This window comes from Pelmatolapia mariae, linkage group LG20 (genome assembly GCF_036321145.2).
Source record: "Pelmatolapia mariae isolate MD_Pm_ZW linkage group LG20, Pm_UMD_F_2, whole genome shotgun sequence".
In the NCBI taxonomy this organism is placed as follows: domain Eukaryota; kingdom Metazoa; phylum Chordata; class Actinopteri; order Cichliformes; family Cichlidae; genus Pelmatolapia; species Pelmatolapia mariae.
Window position 1 is genome coordinate 20,642,115 of NC_086244.1, and position 27,560 is coordinate 20,669,674.

The window sequence follows — 27,560 nt, forward strand, 5'->3', positions numbered from 1 at the left end:
GTTTCCAGCACCTTACTCTGAAAGTCAGATCGGGTCCAACCCAGAACTAGCAAGATGTACCTAAGTGTTTGTTCAGATTTCCACATCAAAGGGGTAACACCAAGACAAATGGAGACATTAAAATTATATCAGTTGGCAATATATGAGGGCATGCAGCTTTAAAAAACATGTAGTAAATCTTAATCAAACTTGTGCTGATAATATAGCGCCTAACACTCTCCTTACTGGTAAGTGTCTGACAGGAAAACAGTCAGAAGTCTGTCTCATTCTGACCATCTCTGCAGGAACTGACCCTTGATGTTAACTCCACCAAGAGGAAGCCAATCCAGCAGAGCAAGTTAGTATTTGTAGTTATACATACTTTATGAATTTTAGAATTTTAACTTGTCAACACAAATTCACAATTTTACAGAATATTTCTCACAGATGAAATATCGGAATTATAAGATGAAATTTCCAGACTGTCCAGCCTTCAGCAGGTAGTTATATGAACACACAGATGCTACCTCAACCATCCCATAATACAGTTATCCAGCCAGATTACTACTGGGGTTATAACGATCACCTTACACTTCTTTAAAGTACCCAGCACTTAACCAAGTGTGCAGAAGTTCCACTCAGCTGTTTTCACAATTTTCCTCCACTCATTCAGGTGTGCAGGGAATTGCACATAACGTAACTCTTTATTTGTTTTCATCAGCCCTTTCAGTAAAAGTTCTCAATATACTGTAAGAGCTCCAATGCTTTGGAAACAGAAACTGCTGTGTAGTTAAATGAACAGCTGTCCTAATGAATCCGAATCTGAAATCTGAAAACAAAAGCTCATGTCACGGATCGCATCGTTTAAATGTAAAAGTCGGTGCAGCGTGCTCGACACCGATGCGCACAAGCGTCCTGCATTTTCCCCAAATCTGCTGTCAGCAACCACTGCAAAATATTTACACGTAAACCCAGTGTGCTTTGTACTTGAATGCATGTGGAAGCATCGACACACACTCGCCGACAGAAAACAACCCACATCCACCTCATATACGTAAACCACAGACACAGGCATGCAAACCCACACACACGTAGTAACTAAGCCTGAGAAGTTCTTAGTTTGCTTTTGAATGTGGAAAAAATTTGTTACAGATCTCAGGTCAGCAGGTGAAGGGTGAGGCTACAATCCGAGCAAATATTTGTGCAGGAACGTGTAAGACAGTTCAATACCAGCGTGTGTCCTCCTCAGACTTGGACACAGTTCTGCTCTCCGTCCAGATTAAACAATAAATCCCAAAGTGGCTTTGTTGTTTTTCTCCTGTTTATTGTTGTACCAGTTCAGCAGTAAAACATAGTCGAGACATTGGAGCACATGGTTACTTAGCCGGCTCTCAATAAATAGACCTTTTAAATATGACAGATTGTATTACAGCAGAAAAATATAAACCTGAAAATATCGAGCACACAGAACAAGATGCTTCGTACAAAGATCCCACTCTCTTCCCCCCCATCTCTCTGACAGCTCAACTGATTGTTGTTACAAAATAAACGTGTCATGCTTCTGAGGCAGAGCGCGGTGTGCCGTATTTGAACTCAATGCTAATGCCAAAAGTAGTTTTCTTTTCATTTCTTCAGAGTTTGTGTGCACTCATACTGACAAAGGAAGTAGGCAGCTTTACATAAAGGGAAAAAAAAAAAACACAAATCCAAGTGACAGAAAATAAATACACTTGCTTTGTTTTTGAAAAAACAAAATATTTACATGGTATTGTACATAGAAGAAAAATACAGATTCATCCTCCCTCGCTCAGTAAAAGTATAAACTACAATAATTAGAATAATTACTGAAATAAACAAAAGATTGTTGGGTGTGAATGAATATACATTACAATCACTGTTTTAAATGTATCGTATACACAGTAGAAAGCACAAACATGAGTGTGTGTGTTTATCTGTTCATTTGAGAATGACAGTCTTCAAAAAAAAAAAAGCACATAGTATATTTTGTAACCAACTCTCAACATGTTTAAATTACAGCAAGGGGGAAGCCCTTTTTTTCCCAAGAGTGTGTGCGTATGCATGTGTCCATGCGAGGATGGTGATGGTCTAGTGGCAGCCACAAGCTCTGACCACCATGTTGCGGTATTTCTTGAGAATGACGTTCGAGCTGTCATCAAAGTAGAGCACAGAGATGGCATTGAGCTGCGTGGGGGCACAGCAGGGTTTAGGAACTGTCTCTGGGTTAATGAAATGAACCTGGGAAGAGGAGGAGGAAAAGAAGTTGTGAAGAAGAAGAAAAAAAAAGGTATTTGCGTGGATACTGCTGAAAATGATGCCCTTTTTGGATAATTAAACACAGTTGTTCCAACAGTGGCTACATTGTCTTGACATTTGATGAGATGATTAGACTCTTAACATGACTGCTGCATTTTTTTCCCTCGTTCTATGGTTACTCACAAGTGTTTGCACAATGGCATGGTTTGTGGCGTTCATGTAGGAGTTCAACGGGAAGGCACACTCTCCCTCGCAATAGTATGCTGCATATCCTTCTGGAGCAATGATCCAGTCCTGAGAGTGGAGGAGAAATTCAGGTTTGTTTGGCTATACTGTTTTGATATGTTGGATATTTTCATACTTTGTTTCTATAAAAGACATACAGGAGTTTAATGTGTTTTCTGTTACCCTTCAGTATTGTCTTCATATGGCCTAATTATGCCATATCTTATACTATGTGTTGAGAGAACACAAATAAAGCAGTAACTTCATCTAACAAAGGTATTTCTGGGTTTTTATTGTGTCACTGATCAAGATTCTGGGATAGGAGCAGCAAACAGCAGTGTCTGATTTAGGCTTCTGTTGGGCCAAGCAATTCTGGCGACCGAAGAAAGAGGAATGGTTTCCGTACCTGCCACCCCAAGTCTCTGAAACTGACGTAGAGCTCATGCTTCTTGCATGCCTGCTTCTGATCAGTACTGCTGTTTTCTATAGAACAGGAAGAAAAATAGAGAGAGTTTATACTTCAGCACGAGTGCTTTTATCCTTCTCAGCTAGATGAGTAACTATTTTCTGTCGTCAGACCCCAATTAGGCAGCAATGATAAAGAGCAGACCTAAACACGCCACTATGTTCTCATGCAAAACATCAACACTTGTACAATGACTAAAAGAAACCACCTCCATCTAGAGAAGCAGTTTGGTTAATTGATTTAAATGAATGGGTTATGCTGCGCAGAGGTCACTGTGCCGGGCTTTGAGTTTCCACTGGATGAAGCAGATGTGCAAGCAGAGTAGCAGAGCCACATTTTCACAACTCTTGACTTTATTTATTCTCTCTCCCCTTTCTCCCGCTTATTTCAACATGTCTTTTTTTCCTTTTTACTCGGTCCATGTGTTGAAAAGAATAGTCTGTTTTTGATCAAATGCTATCTCTCGCTTCTTCTGGTGACCTCTGGGGCTCTGCGGTGCATTAGTTCCTGAAAGCGGTTCACATTGGAAATGATGATGAGCGACTGGTTCTCATCATCTAGTTAAAGACCACTGCTATTCAGAGTTCTAAACAGGCCCATTTAGCCCATGTGTCGTGGCCCGGGTTGCCCCACAGCAAGCTGCAGATGTGTTCTTCCATAAAAGCCCGTGCTGCCTTACCTCCATGCAGGGAACTTGGCCCCAAGTACTCTGTAATGCTTGTGTAAATAAACAAAGACAGCAGAGGCATATTTGAAGCTCAGGCATTACAGTCTAATGTTTCAGTGCTTCACATAAACACAGCCCTCTCACACCTTCAAAACAAAGGCCTTGAATATTCATCGCAGGAATCACATCCATTAAAGGGATGTACTTTCGCATTTCGGTACATGCACGTGCTCGTGTGTGTGTGTGTGTGTTAGCGCCTCACTGAGCATGCTGCATGAGTTGGCCCTTTTATTATGAAACTGTAGAGTACCAGTTATTTATTTCCCATTCCATGAATTCTTCACTAAGGATACAAAATACAAATGATCCGGGGGGTATCCCAACATGCCAGAATAAATCATAGCTGAATGTTTATAAAACACAAACACATTTTGTGTTTACCTGCAACATTGGCCACTCTAAGCGCCTCTTGGCTTTTTGCCCCTTTCGAGCGGCTGGGGTTACGCTGTTTGCCCCCTCCTGTAGCTGAGCGGATGCTTCGCAGGTGCACCTCAGTGGCTTTGAAGAAGGCCACCATGAAGGGCTGTTTATTCTGAGGCCCACTGCGACCAACCAGGCCTGCCGTACGAGGACTGATACTCTCTCCTGTAGGGGGTGACAGAGAGGACAGTGCAACAGGTGTTCAGACAGATCAGTGTGCAAACGAGAAAAGCTGAGCTCCTGAATTTAAATAAATATATCCCTGCTTAGTGTGGCTGTTTTTAAGTTTTTATTTTGCATATAAACTGCTCTTACTGAAACCACTGCATTTGGTTTTACACATGTGACTTTCTTCTCTGAATTCCTCTCCCTTCTCCACCTCTGAAATAGCAAGAACAAACGCAGCGCTGAACATCAAAGCCTCCCTTCTTGTGTTTGCGTGGGTGTGTTTGTGCTTGCGGGTGTACAAGCACTCCAGTAGTGTCTATCTGGTTCCCGCACGGAAGAATGTGTGTCTGATCACTGTTCAGTGGTAAATCAAGGCTTCTGGTCGCTGCTGGCGACGAGAAGTCGCAGGAACCTGTCTGTACACGCTCATCCATAACCCTTCATACCTGATCCAACACACAAACACACACTCATAGATATGGCCTCACCAGCACACCCACTGCACGCCTCGAAGGCTACATAGTGTCTGTTTTCCTCGCCTAACATGTAACATCCTGCCATCCTTTGATGGATGATATTCTCAAACACTCCCTGCTGACTGTTTGTTGATAAAGTTTTTCGCTGACAAACATTTAAGGCTCTCGATGACAAACTCCTGCTGAGATGTTATCCTTTGGTTAGCACACTGTATTTTCCGCATGTCTGCTAATGATGCTGAGGGTATGGCGGATGATAGTGGTGATGAATGATGAGAAGCAGGGTTTGATTTATCTTTCCACGCACAAGGAAGAAATCATCTGACTGTAACCTTTACAGCGATGATGGAGGCCTTTGTCTGTTGCAATACAATGCCGACCTTCATTTGTGTTCAACATCTAACCTTAATCATCTGCACAGTACTGTGATTCATGCTGTTTATTCACGCAAGGTTGTTATTTTGTAACGTTTACCCTTAAATATAGTTGAAACTCTTTTGCATTAGAAACCTGTATTCTGAAGACATTTTAAGGTGCACCCTCTTCTGCTGTAGTAGTTCATCTGCTTCAAGGTTTGATGTGTTTATGTGTTCAGAGCTGTTCTTCTGCATACTTTGGTTGTATTGAGCTGTTATTTACTGTTACCTCTGACATCTGACATAAAAAAAGGTATTTTCTCATTCTCTGTAAACTGTAGAGGTGGTTGTGCGGAAAATTCCAGTAGCTCAAAGGTTTCTGAAACACTCACACCAGCCTGTCTGGCACAAATGACGTGCCATGTTCAAAGTCACTTAAATCACCTTACTTCTCCCTTCTGATACTTGATTTGAATTTCCATTGACCCATGGAAATTCTGATACATGCCTAAATGCACTGAGTTGCTGCCATGTGATTAGCTAAGTAGACATTTGCATTAATGACCAGATAAATTGAAAAAAGTGAACGTACATCTTACCCTTGCATATCTTACAGTTTGCATATACAGAGTCTATAAGTATCTTTTATATTTTTTTATAGGCTAGCCTCTGTACCTTTGTTCATGTCCTTTTCTGTAGCAATTTGTGAGTAACAGCTATTAATTTCTGTGGAAAACACATTACACAAGTACACTAGCTCAATTACCTAGCACATAGCCATGAGACAGTAAATATAGTTACAATCAAAATATTTTTTCCTGCCCATAAAAAAACAAACTGTTGTGATTTGAATACCCTTCCCTTGCACACCCGTGGACCACTTAAAGTGGTCCTGTTACGTGTCAGAACAGGCACGTATCAGGACTGATGACTTTCACTGAGCTGAATCTCTTTCTTTGTGTTAAATCAGTGACCCTTGAATGCATTTTTCTTTCTAGAAAATTAAAACAGATAAACTATTCTTTCTGAACTCAGCTTTTTCACTCCATTTTATGGTGACTGATAATGATTCATGCCACAGTTCATACTATTGGCAGTTTGTTGTTCTTCCTCAGTCACCTCAGGACTTTACAGTAAAACTCTGAGTTGAGATTCTGACTCAGGAAAACTAATTCATGACATCCTGTGAACGTCTCAAAAAAAAACCCTCAGACCGCTGTGTAGTGTCTCAGTCATAGCCAGGCACTGAAGTCTCCTTACCAGTAATGACTGGGTCAGTATGACACAAAAGTTCAATATTAGCTCTTTGCGCAATTTTGAGTTTCACAGTGAACAGAACAGGACTTCCGGGGAATGATCCAAATGTAGCAGGAGCACTGGAAGCAGTCCACAAGTGCACAAGGAAAAAGCTGCCAAATTTAAAGCTGGACAAGTTTTTGCTCTTTATGGGCCAAGTCACTAAACATTTTGATCACACTCTGTGTATTTCTGTGACATTCATTCCCCTGACCATTTGTGCTCTCCAGAGCCAGCTGTAGACCCAGATTTCTGCCAGGGTTCAGGACCCAGTGGTTACTGGTGGCTGTTACATCAAACACCAACCAGCCCTCCTCCGCTGCCCAGATCACTCTCGAGTTCAGCAGAAATAGGTCTGACTCCCTGAAAGGGACAAGAAAAGTCATTTAAAATTACATGTTGACATGCACGATCTATTTTTTTTTAAAGGTAGAGACAAGGTGACAGCGTGTGCAGCTAAGTGACCAAAGCAGAGCTGTTGATTGGAGAGAGGGAGTGTGACAGAGTCAACCAAAGAGAGCGATGAAGCAAGACAGAGAGTAAGGCAAGGGAGGCGGGGAGGGCTCCAGCTGGTGAGGCCCAGGGGAACACTTCATTTTCTTAATTGACAATAATGGCTTTATAAACGACGGGTCCTTTCATACACTACACACGGTCCATCACTGGCTGGAATTTTGTGGGAGAGCCAAAAAGCCAAAGAAAGAAAGGGAGCAAAAAGTACAGCTGTGAGAGAGGACAAGAATGTGTGAAAAGAGAAACAGTGCATATCCAAGTCGGTCCTATTGTTCAGCAGTAAACTCTGACCCTTTCTGCCCTTTCACCATTGGAGACTAAAATCCCTTGTTCTTCATGTGGCCATTCATGTATCCCGACCTATTTTCTGACTGGGAAGATAGTGTGTCACAGAGCTCTGGTTCATTCATGTACCTGGGCCTGTCTTTGGCAAAGGGATAAATGACGGTGTTGTTCCCTTTGGATAATAGAAACCTTTAGGAGGGGCTGAAGATAGCTGGATATGGGCCATTCCAGGGTTACATGTATAACTACTGGTAGGTGTATCAAAGCCTTCAAGATAAGTTGTTAAAACTTTAATTCGTTTATAAATTTTAGGTCATTTTTACATGTCTCAATAGAAAAAGCATAGATCTATGACATAAAATTATTGATGACTAGACTTCCTTGAATTTTTTGAATTTGTTTTCAGGTTCTGGGCCTACCCCTCTGTTAAGCTGTTACTTACTGGGACATTTGTATAAGACAGGGCAATAGTTCTTGCTATTTGTATTTTTTTTCCAGATCAGTCAAAGTGTTTGCTACAGGAAACATACATTACAACAAAAGGAAGCATTTCTTACTGATAAATAACTTCAGACTAAAAGTCTGTTCCTATGAAGATGAGCGATTTGAACTAAATATTAACATATCACGATGCCATGTCGACTGACTTTGTCTTTTTTACCACTGGCAAGGACCCCACCCTAGTTATGATGAGACAATGACAGAGAATAGCAGTAAAGCCTGGGTAGGTAACCCTTGTATGGACTAGGACTAGAAAATAAAAGAAAAGGTGAGGTAAGGAAACAAGAATATACTAGCATGTAGGGAGAAGGCACTTATAAATGTACAACCGGCAGGTTAGTAAGTGAGGTGTGGTCCAGCCCCTGAAACTGTCTTTTCAGCATCCAACTAATCTTTTAAACACATAACCACGAACCGATGCTCACCTGTCTGAGTGTTCCTCCAACACCTGGTAGATGCTGATACGGAAGGTCTCATTATCATACCGTTCATGGATGAAGTCTTTATATATACGGAATTCGGCAGCAGTGACTGCCTCACCCTCAGGGATTCGTGATAGATCGAATTTGAACTCTCGATGATGCCGCCGCACCGGTAGGAATTCTTTATCGTGCTCCACTGCAAAACATAAACATAAAAAAAAAAACATGAAAAATGTATCTTTAAAGAGGCTGTATGTATTCAAAGAATGTTTCCCATTCACATGAGTTATGTTGCATTCTCCCCTTTAGCAGTGATACTAAATTTTTACAGGCAGACACAAAGGGCTAATGTGACTTTTTTATGAAACTTAAAAGCTTTTCGTGTGGTATTGAGTTGCATCTTCCAGGGAAACAAAACATATGCTTGCAAAGTAGGAAGACAACAAATGTCTTTTACTCTCAGACTTTCTACAATTCATTTTTCCTAAACTGTCCATCATCCTCAGTTATTAGTGAGGAGATGACATAGCTTGTCAGACTCTGGGTCAGCCCCAAATTAAACACATCTATAGCTATTCAATACACATGTTGGCTTATGATTGAAACATTCATGAGAACTAGCACTAAAAGCAATGCATCTGGCACACACTGAGCCGTGATAGAGAGATGCGGGCGGACTCTGACAGCTTTATGAGCCTCTTTCTTCCCCCTCTCTTCCCTTCATAGCCCCAGAGAGTCATCCAGTCTGCCCTTCATCTGGTTCTCATGAGTTAGAGCTTGATGTTCGGTGTACCCCTTCCCTACCCCTTGTTCTCTCTCATCCTCACATCCCAGCTTTCCAACCCCTCCTGTACCTCCCTGACCTTGCTCATCTTATGTCCCAGCAGGACATCCCAGGGGTCAGTGCCTTTCTTATCTCATCATCTCCTGAGGCACCCACCACTTTTGTCTTTATTAGCTGATAGACAGGTCCCCCACCCATATAAGTATGTATGCATATACACACAAATATAAAAGATGCACTCAAACGTACAAAAAAAAAAATCAAAGGAAATAAATATACATTATTGAGTCAGGCTCAAGTGATACTGAAACTTTTTTTTTAATTTTGTTTTGCTTGTGTTTCAAGCTTGTGTTTGTGGGTGAAATGACACTTTCTTCTGATAGTTAACAAAAGTTTCTCTCAAGAACTTTAAGCAGCTATTCCAGCCAACAAAGTAGAAAGGTGCCCAAAACATACACAAGTAGATAAATAGATAGATAGATAGATAGATAGATAGATAGATAGATAGATAGATAGATAGATAGATAGATAGATAGATAGATAGATAGATAGATAGATAGATAGATAGATAGATAGATAGATAGATAGATAGATAGATAGATAGATAGATAGATAGATAGATAGATAGATAGATAGATAGTACAAGTATAAGGATCTCTTTCCTACATCCCCTTTCATTTCTATCTCTATTAAACCCTGTTGCTGAAGGACAACGTACAATGGCAGCACTGTGAGATGATTTGGTATAAGAAAGGATCTAATTACTCTTCAGTGAGGGGCAGCTTTAGGCTCCCATTGTTCTCCATCTATGGGCACACACTGATGGTTTCAAAAGCTGTACAGCTTTTTAAATTCAAGGTTTTGTGGATTTCACCACATGCTTTTATCAATTCAACACCAGTGGATCTAAGCAGTGCCACTTGTTTATTATCTCTTCTCATTCAGGCCATCAATCAGAGCCTTCATTGAGCTCCCACCCTGAAGTCAAACATTACAACATTAGACTGTGTTTTGACAATACGTGCATGCATACAAGCTGGCTTATACCTCTCCACCTGCAGGTCACCTCAAGCTCAGACTCTACTGCACACTGGATAATCGCACAGTGATGGCTCATTTTTGGCCTCTGACCACTTAAAGCAAAGTCTGTCTGTTTGGGGCCTTTGTTGCATGCATATGCTGTAAAAGAATTTAAAATTTCTGACCATTTGAGATTCAAAGACTCCTAGGTAACTCTAAATAAGTGTGAAAATGAAATATATATTCTCTTTCATATTCCTTTAAACATCACTATCTGGGGAGTGCGATTGTGTGTACATGTGCATATATGTCTATTCCTACGTTGGATGAGTGCTGAGTGTTTGTATATGTGTGCATGAGGGTGGGAATGCATGTTTGTGTCTGTGTGTGCCTGTTTGTCTGTGTTTATATGTCAGGTCAGGTCTTAGACTCCACCTCCCTGGGAACACCCAGGCCCTCCAAAGTATGGAGGCCTATCTCCCCTCACCACACTCCCTGCCGGTAACTGATGCACTCAGGGGTCGGTGCATTGGTGGTTCTTGGTGTCCGGGGCTGGGCGCTCAGGTATACACCAGCTCACTCCCGGTGGCTACTTGGCGGGGCCTGGTGCTTGTCGCTCGGTCAGGCCTCTTCCGGGGCAAAGGGGGCCCTCGAACCTCCGGCCTCGGGGCCTGCAGCTCGGTTCACTCTGGCACAGCTGGCTGCCGGCAGAGCCGGCGGGCGCGCCAGTGCAGCCCCCTCTGGCTTCTGCTCCGTGGCTACTGGGTGACCCCTCGTCTGGGGATCTCCTCAGCCCTTCCCAGGAGGGTGGCACGGATGCCCCTCCGGTGGTACTCCTTGGGCTCTCGCACTCTGGGGTCCCTGGATGTCTGGAGCCTGGATCTCCTCCATGCCTGCTTCATGCCCTGGGGGACGGGGCTATGGCCCTCCAGACCGTTACATGGGGAAACCTTCTGTATACAAGCGCGCTGATCCACACGGGTGTGCACATGGGTGTTCACTGTTCGTAGACATAAACTACACCTTTCTTAGCTGCTACTTCAAAGCACATTGTGCGCTGTCTGTGCTGCACAACAACATTCAATATTTAGTATTTATTGCTGTTTACACTTAGCTAGATTAACATGATGGTGTTGTGTTTAGTATGTTGCTTTGTTTTTTTTTTGCTTGTTTTCTATTCTTTTTCTCTCAACAGGTGATCCAGGAGATTTTTTTTTCTCTTTGTCTTTGTAAGTGCCCTTTCTCACTGTCCCTCTTCCCTTCTGTTTTTCTTTTCCTTCCTCTCTTTCTTTCTCCCTTTCCTATCCCCCAATCATGTCTGTCTCATCTGTAACTACTGAAAATAAAATAAATAATAACAACAAAAGTTGATCAAATGGACCAATACGGCAATGCCATGATGATCCATTTGGCAAAATAAATCCATTTGGTATCCTTGTTGGTCTTCAGACAACAATTCTGACGGCTAAAGAACCAAATGGGACAGACAAAAAAAAAACAAAAAAAAACATCACTATCATGTATCATCTTCCAGGACCTTCTAGGACACATCCCCACACAACAGGACATGCCCGCAATATTACGAGGAATGCAACAAGTAAGGACTACCACTTTAATGTTATTATTCCAGGAAACAATTACTTCTTGTTACTAATTTACCCTGGTACCTTCTCACACAATTTTAGAGCCTGCTTATTCTTCTACTGTCCCAGGGAACTCTCCCTCCTTCTGTAGCCCAGTGCAGGTGCAGTCCCTCTGGGGAGAAAGCCAGACCTGTTCTTGAGCCCCCCCTGAGCAGCCACCCCGCCCCTTTACTGTAAAAGCTCTTTATCTTTGCTTATGAGAGCAGTTGGATGCTGCTGCTGTAAAACTCCCACACTAAATATTTTCCTCTCACATCAAATGTCCACTCTTCAGTGCTGGTATTTGTGTAATTTGTGTAAAAAAATATAACGCAGCGTACAGAGTGCAGCTAAGGCCTCTGCCATAATTCTTCCATTTTCTCTCTTTTAATTCTCTCCAAAGGAAGCAGTCGTCAGATGAGGGGACAAGGCACAGTTAAAGCCAAGTGAGTGCATTTATGACTTCCTCTGGGAGGAAGTGAGCAGCCTTCACCCCACCTGTGTCGCAAAAACACACACACCACAAACATGGCAAACACACCCTCTGATGCCATGTGAACCCTTCATTCAGAGTTTTCAACGTCCAAATCAGTCGGAGTCCTAAACACGGACACACACACAAACAGAAAAATAGTCCATTGCACACGCACAACTATCACAAAGTATTGCCTGTGAAGTGAACAGTCTTGTGCGTCACAGCACGGTAACACAATCATTATGGGTTTTTGTAATCCATAATTAGAGACGCAACAACACACAAATGCAAAGAGGCAAACACACACACAAGCGCACAAGCACTTACTCTTACACAGCGAGCTGCTTTTATCATTTGGTCTTAAGACGTCTGATTGCTTTTTCTAAAAACGCTGATGATGCATGGTTATCCCATATCATTTAACAAGAAACAAGAGCAGGCCACACACGTGCACAGCAGCACACATCACAGATATCAGAGGGACAGTGAGTCCTCCATCCTCTCAGTTTACCATGCACCTGGCAGCCAGAAGGTTTTTCATGAACACTGTATTAGCATCTTAGCCCATGCTAAGCCAAAACCGCAATTCTTTCTGGAGAGAAGAATCAAATGTAAAAAGGATCATTTTGAACACATTTTTCGAATTATCAAAAAAGCAAAAAAAATCCAACATGTCTTTGTGTTAAAACAGATATTGTGTGCATAGACATAGACTCCTATAACATTTTTTGAGATAGATTTACCCCCCCCCCCAAGAAAAGGACAATATGTTATTTCAGCACTTTGTATAAAACCACGGCTTTAATGTCACATACACCTTTCTGGTTGCATAAATAAATCAAACTGACATAGTCCCCAGAAAGTGCACTTACTCACTAATTTACTTGTGTTAGACTAACATTTGAGTAAATTGCTGCTCTGTGAAATCATAGGGCTCAAGGACTTTTATCCATTAGAAAAAAAGGATTTAAAAAAGCCCACTCACATTTAAAACATACACATTTAATAACAGCAAAAACAGACACGACTACTGTTGATTTACACTTCAATAACTTTTTTAACCATAAAATAACAATTTCAAAATGAGTAACTGGCACATTAACACATGTCAAAGAGAGTGACTCCCCTTTTCATTTCCATTCTGACCCCAAATGCATTACGTAACTTTGCCTGATTGGACACAATTTTTCCACAAGAAGCATGCTGCTTAATGCTCAAAGGCACTATGTCACACACCACCAAATATGAGCCTTGTGACAGCTTGAAGAAGACCAAAGAGGACGCTGACCAAGAACTCTAAGCAGGGGGGAAAAAAAGTCTTGTGCAAGAGGCAGGACAAGAGTAAATCTTTGGCTTGCTTTAAGTCTGAATAGTGAGAGCTTAGCACTGATGTCAACCTGGCACTCATGCAACTGAATTAGGAAGTAATATTAACTGGCTTACTAGGAGTATTTATTGACCATTAAAAATGGGTAACCCACATATGTCCATTAATAAGTCAAAGATTAATATACAAAAGTTACTTTTCAACACAAATAAAGAGTTTAGCCTTGTCTGATTGTTAGTAGGATTACTCAAATATAATAAATAAATTTGCATGGAATTTGTTTTGCCAAACATTTAGCAGTGATTGAATTTCATTCAGATCCTTTTTTTGTTTGTTTGTTTTGTTCTTTGCAAAACAGGACATGTTGCATCATATTTCAACAAATAGTACATATGAAACTGAAGAAAATGTGGGAAATACCGTCTTGTTTTTGTTCTCAAGAAAGTATTATAAACTAATCTGGATCCAGATACATCTCTGGATCCGGGGACTGATCTCATGCATGATGTGGAGGGAATTTTCAGCCTGGATGCAAATATGTACTCTCAGACCTCTTTTGTTATTATCATATTATGGAGACGAACAGTATTACACATGTGTAATACTGGTCTAGAGTGTATGTTGTCCTTCCTTCTCTGTACTTGTGTCCCATTCTTTATGCTTATATATGAATAGCTGGGTTCTTCTCTTGCTTTTGTGGGAACTAAACCCGATAGATCACGGGACATGTAAGCAGCAGCAGTAATGGTAATCAGCTCTTATTCTAAGTCACAAGGGAGGCTGTAGCAAAAACATCTACAAAGTGAATAAATACCAAGCCAATGAAAAATTATATTAATTTTTAAGTGTTCTAGTGCTGCTAATCAGCACCAGATGTGATACATCTCACTAAACAGATGTGAAAAGAACTAAACGAACAAATCTTTCTCTCATCGTGGAGATGGAGAAGTACCACACAGACCTGCACTTCCATGTACATATTCCTCTGTGTTGCCTCGATGACTTGATATGGCACCACCGGGCCCTGCACCATTCATGCCCCTCTGTCTGTTCCCATAGGAGCTGCCACAGTTCCTTCTCCACATATTGTGTGTTAAGAGCAAGATAATGGAGACCAGAGAAGGGAAGGAATGACTAACTGGTGAATTAGTTTAGACATATAAGAGGCTCTGGCTTGCAGACAACACTGTGTCACACACTTGTGCGCTCAGAAGCAGTTGTGTCACGCTATAGTCACACCAGAGGCACGCAGCTCTAGTTTTATAGCTAGTAGCCAAGTCAGGTAATAGCAAGTGAAGAACTCCAATATTTCTTTTTTAAATACACACTCATATCTCACATTCATTCCCTCCCCACCCTTCTCTCTATTGCTCCTTGCATTCCTCTTCACAGTGGGCTGCCCGTGGTGCTGAGGCTAATACAGATGTTTCCCGCTGTCTGCAGGCCAAAGCAGCTGTGCAGAGAAACTTTATCTTTTCGGCGTCCAACAAGTCCCCTTAACTAAACCTCCACCATCATGTCTGGCCCAGTTTTCAGTATGTCCTACACACAGGGCCATATGATACCAAATTTCCCTGCCTATTCTCCTGAATCAACAGTATTGATTATCACCACTGGCCTCCTAGTATTAATTAACTTGTTGTTTTATGGTCCCAGAGGTGCTGCGTGGTATTTAGTCTCCAAACTCCTACTCTGCCCCTCATCTCCAGAGGTTTAGGCCTCCTGTGCTCCCAGACATAAAACATTTCAACACTTTCTCAAGTTCTTTTGTATGTTTTTCCACTCCCCATCTCTCTTTCACACACATCCACACACTTTCTCTGAATGCAAACCATAGCATTCCCTTCCTCTTCCCTTAATTTCTCCATGCTTTTCTATTAAACACACCAGAGAGAAGCAGAGAGATTTCACCTTTCATCTATTCTTGAGTTGCTGAATTTGTTTGTCGCTGTCTTTCTTTATTACAGCTTCTTCCCCAGCTGTGTTTGAGGAGGCTTCTCACATGAGGGCCAGAATAAAGTCTGGCCTACAAAGTATGCGTTGAAGGCAAGTCTTTCCTCTTTGCATGCAGCCTGTCCTTGACACTGTGACTGTAACACATCTTTCTTCCTCCTCTAGATTTATGTAATCGCTTCTGTGTACACTCCCAGTGAATGAAAAAGCACATGCATATTTATCTACTTTCATATGTACAAGTGTGGAGAGCAACGTATGCTCACTTTCCTGCTCAGAAGGAATGTTTCTGGAGCTAATTAGTGTTATTGAGTGCACGTTTTATTGCCTTCTGCTGGACAGGGAGTGAGCAGAAGCAAAGGAATGTAATAGCTAGTACAGATAGCCTCTCAGGTAATTTCTCTTAATGTACTCCACAATTTGATGTATTGCACCAAGGTCTAGTGTGTAAATAAATACCACAAATGGAGACAATTAATCTCTTTTCTCATAAGCTTTCAACAGCTTCACAGAGTACACAGCTGACAAGATCAAGGAAGATTATGTTTTTTTCCCAATGCCTTATCTAAGAAATTCACCTGTTGAACCCAGGAGTCCGAAATGATATCTGGATGTACATAACAGAACCTCTGTGCATTTGGCCAGGCTAAGGCACTCGCTGAGAGAGATGATGAAACAATCTGCGGGTGGGACGATGTGGCGAGTGGTCAAAAAGCCCAGATGTACTAAGCAGCGGGCGTTCTAGCTCTGCCTCAATGATAGACGGACCTCCTTCATTGCCAGGAATGCTGCACTCATTTTAGTGTTTCTAATAATTTTACTCTCCTTCCTTGCATATTTCTTTTGTCCATATGTGGCTCTAATTCTGCAGTAACTGAAATAATTTGCTTTTTGGCTAAAACCCCAATATGCATATTGAAATGCAAAAACCTGATCCACTGAATAAAAAATATTTCCACACATTTTCCTACATTTCTATCATCTGGGTTACTTTGGCCTTGCCTTATCAGTGCGCAGCAGCATCTGCACTCCCCTGCACTTCCATGACAGCAGGTACCAAACAGTGAAGCTGAGAGGGCAGATGGGGCGAGAGCAAAGTCAAAGATCCTGGGACCAATAGCTCTGTTGATGCAAAAACAAATGCACCGCTCTTTGCATGGCACTGAGGCACTGACAGGGCAGAGGGGAGAGAAAGAGAGAGAAGGAATGAAATGAAAGAAGAAACATGAGGATAAAGGTGGATCGCAAATAGATGCCACACATTTCATTCCTTATTGTCTTTCCTTGTGTGAACATCTTGTGCTTGAGAACTTTCATGTTGGAGCCGTGACGGGAGTGCGTACTCAAATACTATTTTAGAGCCACCTACCCTGCCCAGTCACCAGCTGCATTGTGTAATGTGTGTTAGTTCTCCTAGTGGAAGATTGCGTTAGCGGAAGCCCATAATACTGACCAGATTCCTCACCAGGCTCCGACAGCCAAATCAAAGCTTGTAAAAGCCAAGCAACAACTGTACGCAAGTGGTTTTATGATAAGTGCTGAAATATTGTGCCTGTGAAGCATGGAACATGAACTGGCTATCACAGGTTTCTATTTCTTCAGGCAAGCAGCTGAGTTTCCCTTGAGTTTCCTCACAGCTATTTTATTTATTTTAAGAAGGAATGGGCTGTGATTCCACCAAATAAACAACAAGCTGATAAAAACAGGGTGTCAATGTGTCCATCACACGTGCGTAAGACACTGCACTGTGATGCAGGAGACAATTTTAAGAAGTTTCTCCTTCTGCCAACATGAGTATTGTATGTGAATTTTCCTGAGGTCTATAATAAGGGGTGGCTTGGCTGGATGAGGAGGGTGTGGCTCCTGTGGTCACAAAATTAGAGAACATAAAAACAGGGGGATGAGGGGAAGAGTGGGGGAAACTGAATGGCTGCAATTCCACATCTCTGAGTTGTTTTATCCTATAGTTAATCCCTACAGTTTATCCCTGTCTTCCAGCACATTATATCAAAACAAAGACTGCTGTAGATTTAGGATGTGGCTGCTTTATAGTCACAGTCACCTTTCAATAATATCTAGTTGCCTTTGACAAGGGAGCAAGCTGATACAAGTTGCACGTTCCAATATTCAGAACCGTCACTGTCGAGCAGGTTCTTCAGATTCACTCCTTAGTTAATGAGTAGTTGAAAAATGAACTGTGATTTGATGTAGTGAGCAACATAAAAAGATTTCAGTTAACCTCTATCATACATCATACAGAAAGAAATCTCAATATTGGGTATTTCAAAGCCAAATTGAAGGAATCTTTTTTTTTAAACTGGATTTGTTTGCTGTCTCATCTTTATTTTGATAAAAAGATCAATATTACATCCATGGCAGAGCTAAATTAGCTTTGTACAAAGATTTGAAGCACAGGGCAGCATCTAGCCTGGCTACATCAAAATCTAACTACAAGCATCTCTGAAGTTCACCAGCTGTTTTATTCATACAAAAACAGAAATGTAAAAATGACAGCTTTAGGGTTTTAAGGAGGAGTTGTGTCAGATAGAGGATGACAGTATACAGTAAGCTACTGGAGCAATGAAGAAATAGCTTGGCAAATAAACCTCAGCAAAATGTTGCTTTTACACTTCACTGTTTTCATTAATTAAACAAACAGGGTGTAATTAGTGCAAGTCTCAGCTGCCCTGCTGCTTCATGTTTCACAGCGAGCTATTGATCTTTTTACCCAACACTCCACTACAAAGTGATAAAGCGTGTTCACTGAACAGCCAAATTATTGCTTTAAAACAAAACCATCTGCATGGCTCTATACCAGCAGAAGCAAGTGAGAATGACTGTACCAAGAAAGTCCCAAAAATTTTATTCTGGTGGAATTGGGTCACAACGTTTTCAGTGAGAGAACTGTTTCGTCACTCATCCAAGTGACTTCTTCGACCTCTTTGGAGACTGACTTTATCACTTTGTAGTGCTTTGGCTTTTTGGGATTGTCTTACCTGGATGATTGAGCATGCATCAAGATATCAAGAAAGTCTTTACAGTCAGTGTTTCTTCGAGGTTCTCACATATTCTGTATAAATCTCGGATTCGTGATGCCCGGCGAAGCACGAGGTAGAACCCAAAAGTACGGTTTATGGGTGCAGAGGGCAAACATGTTTTATGGCTGCAGTGAGAGTAAGAGGTCAGCAAAGCTGCTGTTAGTATAATCTCAAACCTCTCCATGGCCTTCAAGCAAAAGACGTCTGGTTTGACCACAAGTCTTAAATGTAAAGACTCTTCTTCCTGTGGTTACTGTTTCTTCTTGTGCACAGGCTCAAAGGCATGTGTTCGTGACCGTGCGCACACTCCTGCTGTGGCAAGTTAATGATCGTTAAGTGTGAGTAAGTTATAGCATGAAACTTTGCTGACCCTTTCCCAGAGAGCCAGTGCTGTCAGACCCTACAGCAGTATAAATGCATCACGCAGGCATGATGTCATCAGTTGCTGCCAGTGGGCAGGATGTTTCCTAACGTGGTAATCGCCCTACTGTGGATAGTCACTCTGTACCCAAGAGATCAAACTCTCTTTGCTCTTTATAGGATAAACATCTTGAGCAAGCTACACTTCCCTTGCACTCCGCTTTTCATCACCAGTCTCCTTTTAGCATACGGAAACTATGACTTACTTGTTCCCGGTTCTGTGTTTAAAACACTGTTAGAGTGAGAGCAACCGAAAAATAAAGAAAAAGACAGATCATTACAGGGTATCAGTCAATTTGTATAATTTAGTGCAGTGTTCCAGTCTTGTTTGTTCAGCCCCTTTTGACTGACTACGCATATCTGGTTTTAGGCACCAGGTGTGTTATTAGAGTTAATGAGCTCTATAGGGATCTAAAGGAGGTGCAAATAGTGGTGGTTAACTCTAGGGAGAGTGGTGCCGGGGTGAGATACCCCCTGCAGAGTAGCGGAAGCGCGCAAAGCAGGACTGAGGGGTGTGAGGGTGCCGAACAGACACTTGGGCTAATGCGAGCCGTCAGATCTGTCCGCTGCCGCTCCGAAGCCTGAGGTGTCGCAGAAGTGTCTCAGATCCACAGGACCAGCATGAGAGAGCAAGAGAAGGTAGAGGAAAACAAAATGCGATCAGAGAAAGGGAGGCCCTACAGGCAGACACAAAAAAGGGTTATAGGAACTTTTACCGCAACTTCAACTGTAAAATGGTAACAGCGCCATCTGTGGCTTCAAGTAGTAATTAAAGGATTATGGCCCGTTAATAGTGCGGAGCTCAAGGGTAACCTATTAAATGTGAAATAATAAATCCTATTTCAGTGAATAAAAACCACAAAATTTACTGTGAACAGCAAGAGGGAACTAAGTAATAATATTGTTCTTTAGCTTAAACCAAGCTTACTTCAACAAAAAAAAATTCAATTTTTTAAACAAACTGCCAATTCTACAGTGTTGGACCTTACACTGCCAGCTGAAAACATCCCACAGACGAACAAGTTGACAATTTTGCAAGCACTGCCACAATTAATAAGAATTATCTGTAAAGCCACAGTTTGATAGGGCGTTCAGGCCTTTATGGTTATCTAAAAACTTTAAACGGATATAACTTGAGAAGAACAAAATGTGAATTTGTGACTTTGATTACCCTCTTCAGTTTGACTTAATAGGCATGAAGCTGGGTGCCACAGGCAGGGTAGGACATTCAGCAACTAAAATCAGACATGCCAGAACTTTAAGAATTGCTGGCAATTAGAAACACAAAGGATAAAATTGGTCTTAACTTGGAGTAATAACATGACACTACCATATCATCAGCATATGAATCTGCTAAATGTAGCTTCCACTAAATGATTGCCTTAGTGTAGCACTGTGATTGACTCACAGCCCCATAAGAATACATTAATCCGTGATTGCATGAGAACAGGAAAAATAAGGGCGCTGTGACTAACACACCTCATGAAAACATCTTGCAGTAAAAGACTATGCCCTCACCTCCCTCTTCACACGCACACACACACACGCATGCAGGCACGCACGCACACACACACACACACACAGCACAGGTGATGATGTTGCTTCTCTTTAAGTCATCCAGGATGCAAATAGCAGACAGCCAAGTCATGGCCCTTTCCTGTGGTTAGGGATGTGTAAATGGGCATTTCAGGTAAAATTCATTATTGTTACTAAGCTATGACAGCAGTGTGAGTGTGCTAATTTTCTGGTGTGCTACATGTACATGTGCGGCACACACCCAGGACCTGGGTGAGCTGCGCTCCATGCAGCAGTATGCATTCTGAATGCATGCTGTAAGTCATTTACACAGCTGGCCTTTTAAACTGAAGTGACTCAGAGAGAGGACTTCCCTGGCCTGAGGTCTGTCCCAAAGCCCACACCCACCCTAGCTGGCTGCATTGGTCTCTGCATATACTCAAACAAGCTGACAACAAAGTGTATCAGCTCTGTTGAGTGGCAATCAGTAAGGAAGAGCGAGAGCTAGAACAATTATTTTACATTCTATGGACTATTCTAGTGGCTCAGGGATCTTTGATTTTGATGGCAATTCTAAACTCAGATCCATTTTCCCATATTTGACCTTAAATTTAAATGCAAACAGTGCATGAAAACAGGCCTCTCAGGAAGCAGCGCCCAGGGTACAAAGTCTGACTAATGTACCTTGGCTCAGTAGCTACAGAGACATGCAGTTTTGAGGGACAATTTTTAAATAAAAGCTACACTCATTTTGCTCTCAGACAACCTAAATAAGAAAACAAAAACCACAACGAGCAAATGTGGAAAGGAAGGAATTTGGAGAGGAAATAGTCAATCCATTTGAAAGCCATCACTTTCTTCTCAGTGAATTCCCTCTCCCTCCCTCCCTCTCGTGTAAAGGGTAACAAAATTGCATATTATCTGCTGTTTTGAATAAAGCCACCAGGATGTCTATTTGATGGTATCACATGAGAGTACGGAACCAGCCTAAGAATGGACCCTACTGATAGATCTAACACGTGGCAGATTAAATCACGAATGCGCTGTTTATATCCAAATGAGTGTCATTTGAGGGAACACTAAATATGTGCTGTGAGGAAGACTCAACCTGAGCAGATGCCATTAGTGATTACATTAGCCGCAAGATTTCAAGAGGGCAGTGTGACTTTGTTTTTGTTAACATAGGAAATAAAAAAGTTCTCCCTAGCTGATGTAAGCCATCTTGCAAAAGTTTTTTGCTAAAAAGATGTTTGCAAAATAGACCAACTTTATCACTCTGCCAAAGGCTCCCTTCTCCCTTCTTTCTCGCCATCTTAGTGCCGTCTTGGCCCTTGACTTTGCGAGGCCCTTGACTTGTGTCTTGAGTCTCTGTGGTCAGATCCATCTGTGTCACAGCCTGTCAAAAATAGTCACAATGCAGCAGCTCCCACAGTAATTACACAGTGCAGTGGAGGAGCCAGTGTCACCTCCCTCTCTCTTGCCAAGACACTCCAACAATGAGCTTTCCAGGATTGAATGTAAATGTCTCACTGCTTGCAGAAAGTCAAGAAAAAAAATCTATTGGCTTACAAAAACTGTAACCACCCGTATGCCTCCAACAGATTTGATTTATTTCTATGTCTGTCTGGTACCAGATTGATATGTAAAAGCTACTCTACTGGAACATAAATGGAGCTGTTGCTGTGACTACAGAATTTGTTAAGTAAATTGAATTATAATGATGCTTTTATCAATCCATAAATCTGATACCACATGCTAATGTTTTGACTATTTACACTTAACAACCTCTGACTGTTGCTGGCAGCAATAAAAAGTCCAGGAGTGTTCGATTTCAATAAACATATTTGATTAGATAAGCACATTGGGCCAGGAAACAACTTTCAACAAAGCAGTTTTATTGATGTGAAGTATGTCCTACGCAATTGTTATTCACTTTGTGAACAACTGAATCTAATTAAACCACACTGTGACTAAACTAACATCACTGGCTGGCATTATTTGTGATGTGAGGGATGTCTCCAGATTAGAGTTAAGGGAGGACCCAGTGCACTTTGAACTCATTCTGCTGTTGACTTACTCATTCTTTAGATAACACATGGCTGACAAGTTAGCTGCTGGCTGGTCCATCATCCACAGAACAGCACCTGAACATTAGCTGGTTGCACAGCTGTTTAACATAGAAGGACACTGGAATGTGCCACTCCTGGTATTAGCTAGATAACTGCAGTATGTAAACGTGGTTATTGTGCTGGTCTCCTTTGTGTGGACACAGGTGTACCATCAGAAAAATACGTATGCAGTTCCTTTACGTGAAGCGCTGTAAGAAGATAAAATACCACCACAGTCATTCTGCTCTTCCACCTTTGACACTTACATATCATATGACTAAAAGCCTGATTTGTCCCAAAAACAACGTGTAAGATGTATCAAGCAGAGTGCAATATTAAAAGTACTAAATCTCCTTGTTAAAAAAAGAACACCGACGCGAATTAACATATGAAACTTCTCAACACTTATAATCGTCAAGCCAAAGATATGTGTCCTTAAAAAAAGCTTCTTTTTTTTTTCAAAGTCCTTGCTATGTGTTTGATAATTAATAGATAAAGACAGTCATACTAGTACTACATTTTATTAATCAAATAAAAGACCTGGGTTATTATGACGCGCATAGCAACGATTACATTGATAATATTTCAACGTGTTTATTATTCTCCACGATCTTGTTTTTCTGGGAGGGGATTTATATAAAACAGAATTTGATGGGAGACTTAAGAAAATAAAGTGCCTACCTAAATTCACAAAGCTCATGACCATGTCTGCATCGTTTAAGAAGTTGTTGTCTTGCAGGCTGGCTATCGGTGGACCCTGTGTGGTGAAGACGGGTTTGTAAGGATAGGAGTATCTGTCCTCGTCTCCGTCTGTAGACATGGCGTTGTATAAGTCCAGCATGAACATCGGGGCAGCATTGTGTTTTCCATGGAGGTGGGGTCGCGGCCGGTGCGGCAGCCCCAAGATCGACAGGATCTCCCGCTGCATCTCTCTGCGCTCCTGGCTCTTCAGCCGACGGTGGATGAAACTGGAGTGAAACTCGTTGTCCAACGTAAAGTTCGTAAAGGCAGTGTTTGCCAGGACGCAGTAGCTCCAAACCAAGAGCAAAACGGGAGCACGCTTATCCAAAATCTGTGCCATAATGCTCGCAGTGCGTAATTGCGCCCAATTCGGATCACTGAAACTCTAAAAAAAAAAAAAAAAATGGTTAGTAAACTTTTAGCAGCAGGCTCTCTGTGTTTAATATCCAGAATCAGTTACGGTCCCTCATGTTGAGGGACGTGCTGCCGAGTGAAACATCAACTTCACTTCAAAGTCCTTTTATTGACTGCTTTCCTGGACGCGTGGACCTCATGCGCAACCTGTGGTCAAGCTCTACCAGCTGTAGTGCAGCCTGCAACTGCAGAGAGGAGGCTGCAAGCAGACAGGTTTCACTAGGAGAGACGAGAACAAGTTTTGAGGAGGCGCTGTTTGCAAAGAGGAGTAGAGAGAGAGAGAGAGGGAGAGCGAGAGAGAGAATGTTGTGGTTGCCTTATTGAGCAGAGCTAGCCTGGCTTTGTTGCCAGTAGGAGAACGCCTTGAGGCTACATGTGCAAATAAGAAAAGGATTAGGACTGGATTTGTATTATGACGCTTCAGTTTATTATACACCACATTTCGTCAATGCTTTCCACATTTCCTAGTACCTGTAGGCTCGTGATAATTCACTAATGACTGATGTTAAGACAGCCAAAACAGACCGTTCATGGTGAGCGTACATATGGAAGGCTGATTTCATATCAGAGAGTTCTTATTTGACTTTGCAAGTGAATACTTCAGTACTGTAGGAGAGGTCGCAACATGTAGTTGCAGTCCTGCCATTACAATAGTTAATTGGCTGATCTGCAGGTGCACTCTCTGAATGCCTTGGGTCATGTGGCTCTGAGATTCTAAAGCCTGCTATCTTTTGATGTCAAAGAGGCTGTACTGCAGCCCCACAACTGCCATTTCACGCTGCATTTCTGAAGATATCCTAGTTTTCCATCCCCAGAGCTAGAGCAGGAAGTTTGTGACAAAAGCAGCAGTGCACAGGGCTCAGACTGCAAAGGAGGGGTGCAGATGTTCGGCAGCTGCTTCATTCCTCCATCTGCCCCCCTGGCACCAGCACCTCTTAAACACCACACTTTAATAGAACGCTTCTGACCCTCATGTGCGCTTTGCTCTCACTGACACAGGCGGAGGGACTTCAGATGGCCCGGGAATGACTGCTTTATCTAGAGAGTACTCACTGCACAGAGAGAGGAGTTTCAAAGGGTCTTCAGGCTACAGCTTGCCAGGTGATTTTTATGACAATAAAATTAGACTTCAATGGCACAGCAAGAGAGGCTGCCAGACAGCTTAAGCTATGATTGCAAACAGAGGAAAGGGAGGAAAGGAGGTAGAGCATGTCTTGGGGTCTTAGCTCACCTTCCTGCCCATTTAATGTGGTTGTTCTTGTCTTCAAAGGCGTTCCACTCCTCTTTTTTCCAATGACAATTCAACATTGCTTAAAGCATTAAAGCTTACATAGCCTGCCACTACTCATTTTGTATATCTAATACTCTATTTGCTTTTAACTCGCCTTTCAGTAGTATGTAACATATAAACATTTCTATCCGGTGCCTCAGATAGAATCAGCTAATGGCTGCAGGTGTTTACATAACAGCAGTTTCCGACAGAGGACTTGAAAGGTCCTGGGTTATAGCTATACATCTTCCTCTCTTTCTCACTTTCTTTTGACTTTCTCATTGTCTCATTCTCATGCCCTTTCTGTAAGTCTGGTGAGGTCAGATGCCCCCAGTGCTCTTCAAACAACCCCCAGCCCTCAGTTCAGTTTGTGCCCAGAGAAGGGCTGACAATCCTGGACGGGACAATAAGAACAGACCCCCCTTTGTTTCGGCCTCCATGAGTCTGGTGACAGTCCCAGTAAACAGTGGGCACAGGCAGAGGCCAGGCAGGGTAAGCTGCACTAAGGGGCCTTTGACAAGGGGGACTAGTAGAAAAGTAGAACAAACAGTGTTTGAATATCCTGTCAGTAATGCACACACGCATACACACACACATACAAACTTCCAAAAGAATAGCCACAACTTGTCTTAAGTGTGTCCCACTAAATTGAATATTTTGGCTAAAATACACAAGCCAGACAAATGGTGAGACACTCTGTTTGGGCCTGTAAAAGAAAATGTTAAAAATAAATGAATAAAATAAAACATACACAGATTATTTCTGCTTAGCTGCTGAAAAACGTAGACACGTAGACATGCAGTGTACCTGAGTAAGTCTTTTCAGGAAGAAAACTCTGCTGAGTTGAACAGCTGTGCAGCCATGATGACAAGGCTTATTCTATTAGAGCTCATAATGGTAAACTCAAAAGGTCTTTTCTTTTAAAACCCAGCATTTGGCCTGGAGCATTTTGACTGCACACACATGCGCTCTTTCCATTATGATCTTAGGGGATCTGAGCAAATAAACACCTCCCCACTACACTCCAACAGGTTGGAGCATGATGCAAAGCTCCAAAGAAGACCACACAGCGGTGCAGTGAAATATACCTGGAAATGCTTTCACACCCAGGTAACACTTCAAAATATTGTGCTTCTTTCTTTTTACTTCTTTTTAGCTATGACAAGAGTTGATGCTCTTTCTGTCTGCCCGGTTAACTCTGCTTAGGAGCTCAAAGCATGCGGTCAGAGGTCAGATTAATATTTATTTCATGTGTTGCCTCAGAGAGCAGCAGGCAGTAGTCCTTTGAAGACCTGTGCATGCAGTGAGGCGGATGAGGTTTGGTGGAAGAGGGGCGGGGCGGGGTCTGACCAAGTAGACCAACAGACGATACAGTAAAACTTTTTTTCAAGGTAAACTGACCTTCAAATAAAGAAGTGTAGGGCTGGGGTGCCAGGACACAAGAGGGCGGAGGCACATTTTTTGCTCATGCCCCCTCCCTCGTCTGCTGGTCCTGTCCTCCTTCGTCTATGTTTTTGGCGTAACCCCACTGTGTGCGCTGCACAAACCGACGGCCTGTTAAAACAGCCTAACCAGGTGGAGCTGAGCTATTGCAAATGTTCCCCTTCTGGTGTCTCACACTTCCAGGGGCCTCATGAACATATGAGACACAGCTGTGAGACAGGCAGAAGAAAAGAGGGGGGTGGGTATATGAAACAGCTTCAAACTAGTTCACATTGTAAAGCTCAACAACCAAAGAACCAAAACTCAGTGTTTAACAACTAAACGTAATGTTTTGCCAGGTACAATAATCATGAAAAAGGGCGGCGATAAAAATTCAAGAGGACTTTTATTAGACTTGAGCAATAACAAATAGGTTACATATAATTTGGAACTGGCAATTGCAACCCAACCCTTATGTCGTTCTTTAATTTGGTATAAATGAGCTTCACGATTCTGTGACACGTCCAAATGATCTGCAGATATTTTCCACTGAGGAATATGTGATTATCTTATTTGAAATAGTGCACCTTGCAGCTCTCCTCTCCATCACTCACTGCTTTCTTTCAACCTGGTATGTCCTGCCACCCCATGTTTGTCTGCAAGCTGATATCACACTTGGGATCACCAGAGCAGCTTGAACCTGATTTATAGCTCTCAGCAGTCCAGCCAGACCCATCAGTTATAGTTGGTGTCGCTGACAATCAGAGATACAGTTTTAGTTAAGCCTTCTATAACACCCAGCTTAGTAGAGCTTATCCTTTATAGGATGTTATCACTCAGGCGCCCTGTCACTTGTGTCATCAGCACAGAGTCCAGGCTTGACACTGGTTTCCTCACCCAGCCACACACTTATCAGCATCCATTACTGAGGTGTGTGGGCCTGATAAATGTCCACCCAGTTTCAGCAACTCTCGACAGAGGTCCCATTAAGATTCCTGTCTGTGTAGCGAGAGGCCTTGCCCCTTTGACTCTCGCTTTCATCACTCCGTAAGGCTATGTTGGTCTGTCAATCAGAGAGGACCCTGGGTGATCAGTCAGCCCCTCTTTAGGGGATGCTGGTCTGAGGAGCCATTAGAGAGCAGGCAGCATAGACAGACTGGCCAAAAACTGATGAGAAACAGAGGAGCAGCAGAGCCTGAGGTAGTAAGTGGAGGGGAGGTGGGAGGGTTGGCGTGTAGTGGGGGGTAGAAGAGCAAGAGGTGGATGAGCTGAATGTGGATTGTGAAGGGAGGGTGGTTCTGTTTTCTATTTGTGAGGATTAGGTTGACAGATCTGTATTTAGT

At 42.3% G+C, this 27,560-nt stretch overlaps 1 protein-coding gene across 1 annotated transcript; it reads right to left on the bottom strand.

Moving 5' to 3' along the window:
• Positions 1 to 1,291: 1,291 nt before the first annotated feature.
• Positions 1,292 to 23,743, bottom strand: bmp7b (bone morphogenetic protein 7b). The gene is made up of 7 exons (XM_063464736.1): positions 23,052 to 23,743; positions 8,112 to 8,304; positions 6,602 to 6,750; positions 4,053 to 4,256; positions 2,885 to 2,961; positions 2,437 to 2,547; positions 1,292 to 2,235 (listed from the first exon to the last, which is right to left on the bottom strand). The coding sequence occupies exons 1-7, from the start codon at positions 23,449 to 23,451 to the stop codon at positions 2,086 to 2,088; spliced, it is 1,284 nt and encodes a 427-aa protein (XP_063320806.1). The 5' UTR covers positions 23,452 to 23,743; the 3' UTR covers positions 1,292 to 2,085.
• Positions 23,744 to 27,560: the final 3,817 nt, after the last annotated feature.

Excerpts from the sequence above, each read along its gene's own strand:
- bmp7b (XM_063464736.1), bottom strand. The coding sequence starts at position 23,451 with ATGGCACAGATTTTGGATAAGCGTGCTCCCGTTTTGCTCTTGGTTTGG. Across the intron at positions 4,257-6,601 it reads GGCTCTGGAGAGCACAAATG|GAGAGAGTATCAGTCCTCGT; the intron begins GTCAGGGGAATG and ends CACCCCCTACAG. Across the intron at positions 2,236-2,436 it reads ATGCCATTGTGCAAACACTT|GTTCATTTCATTAACCCAGA; the intron begins GTGAGTAACCAT and ends TCCTCTTCCCAG.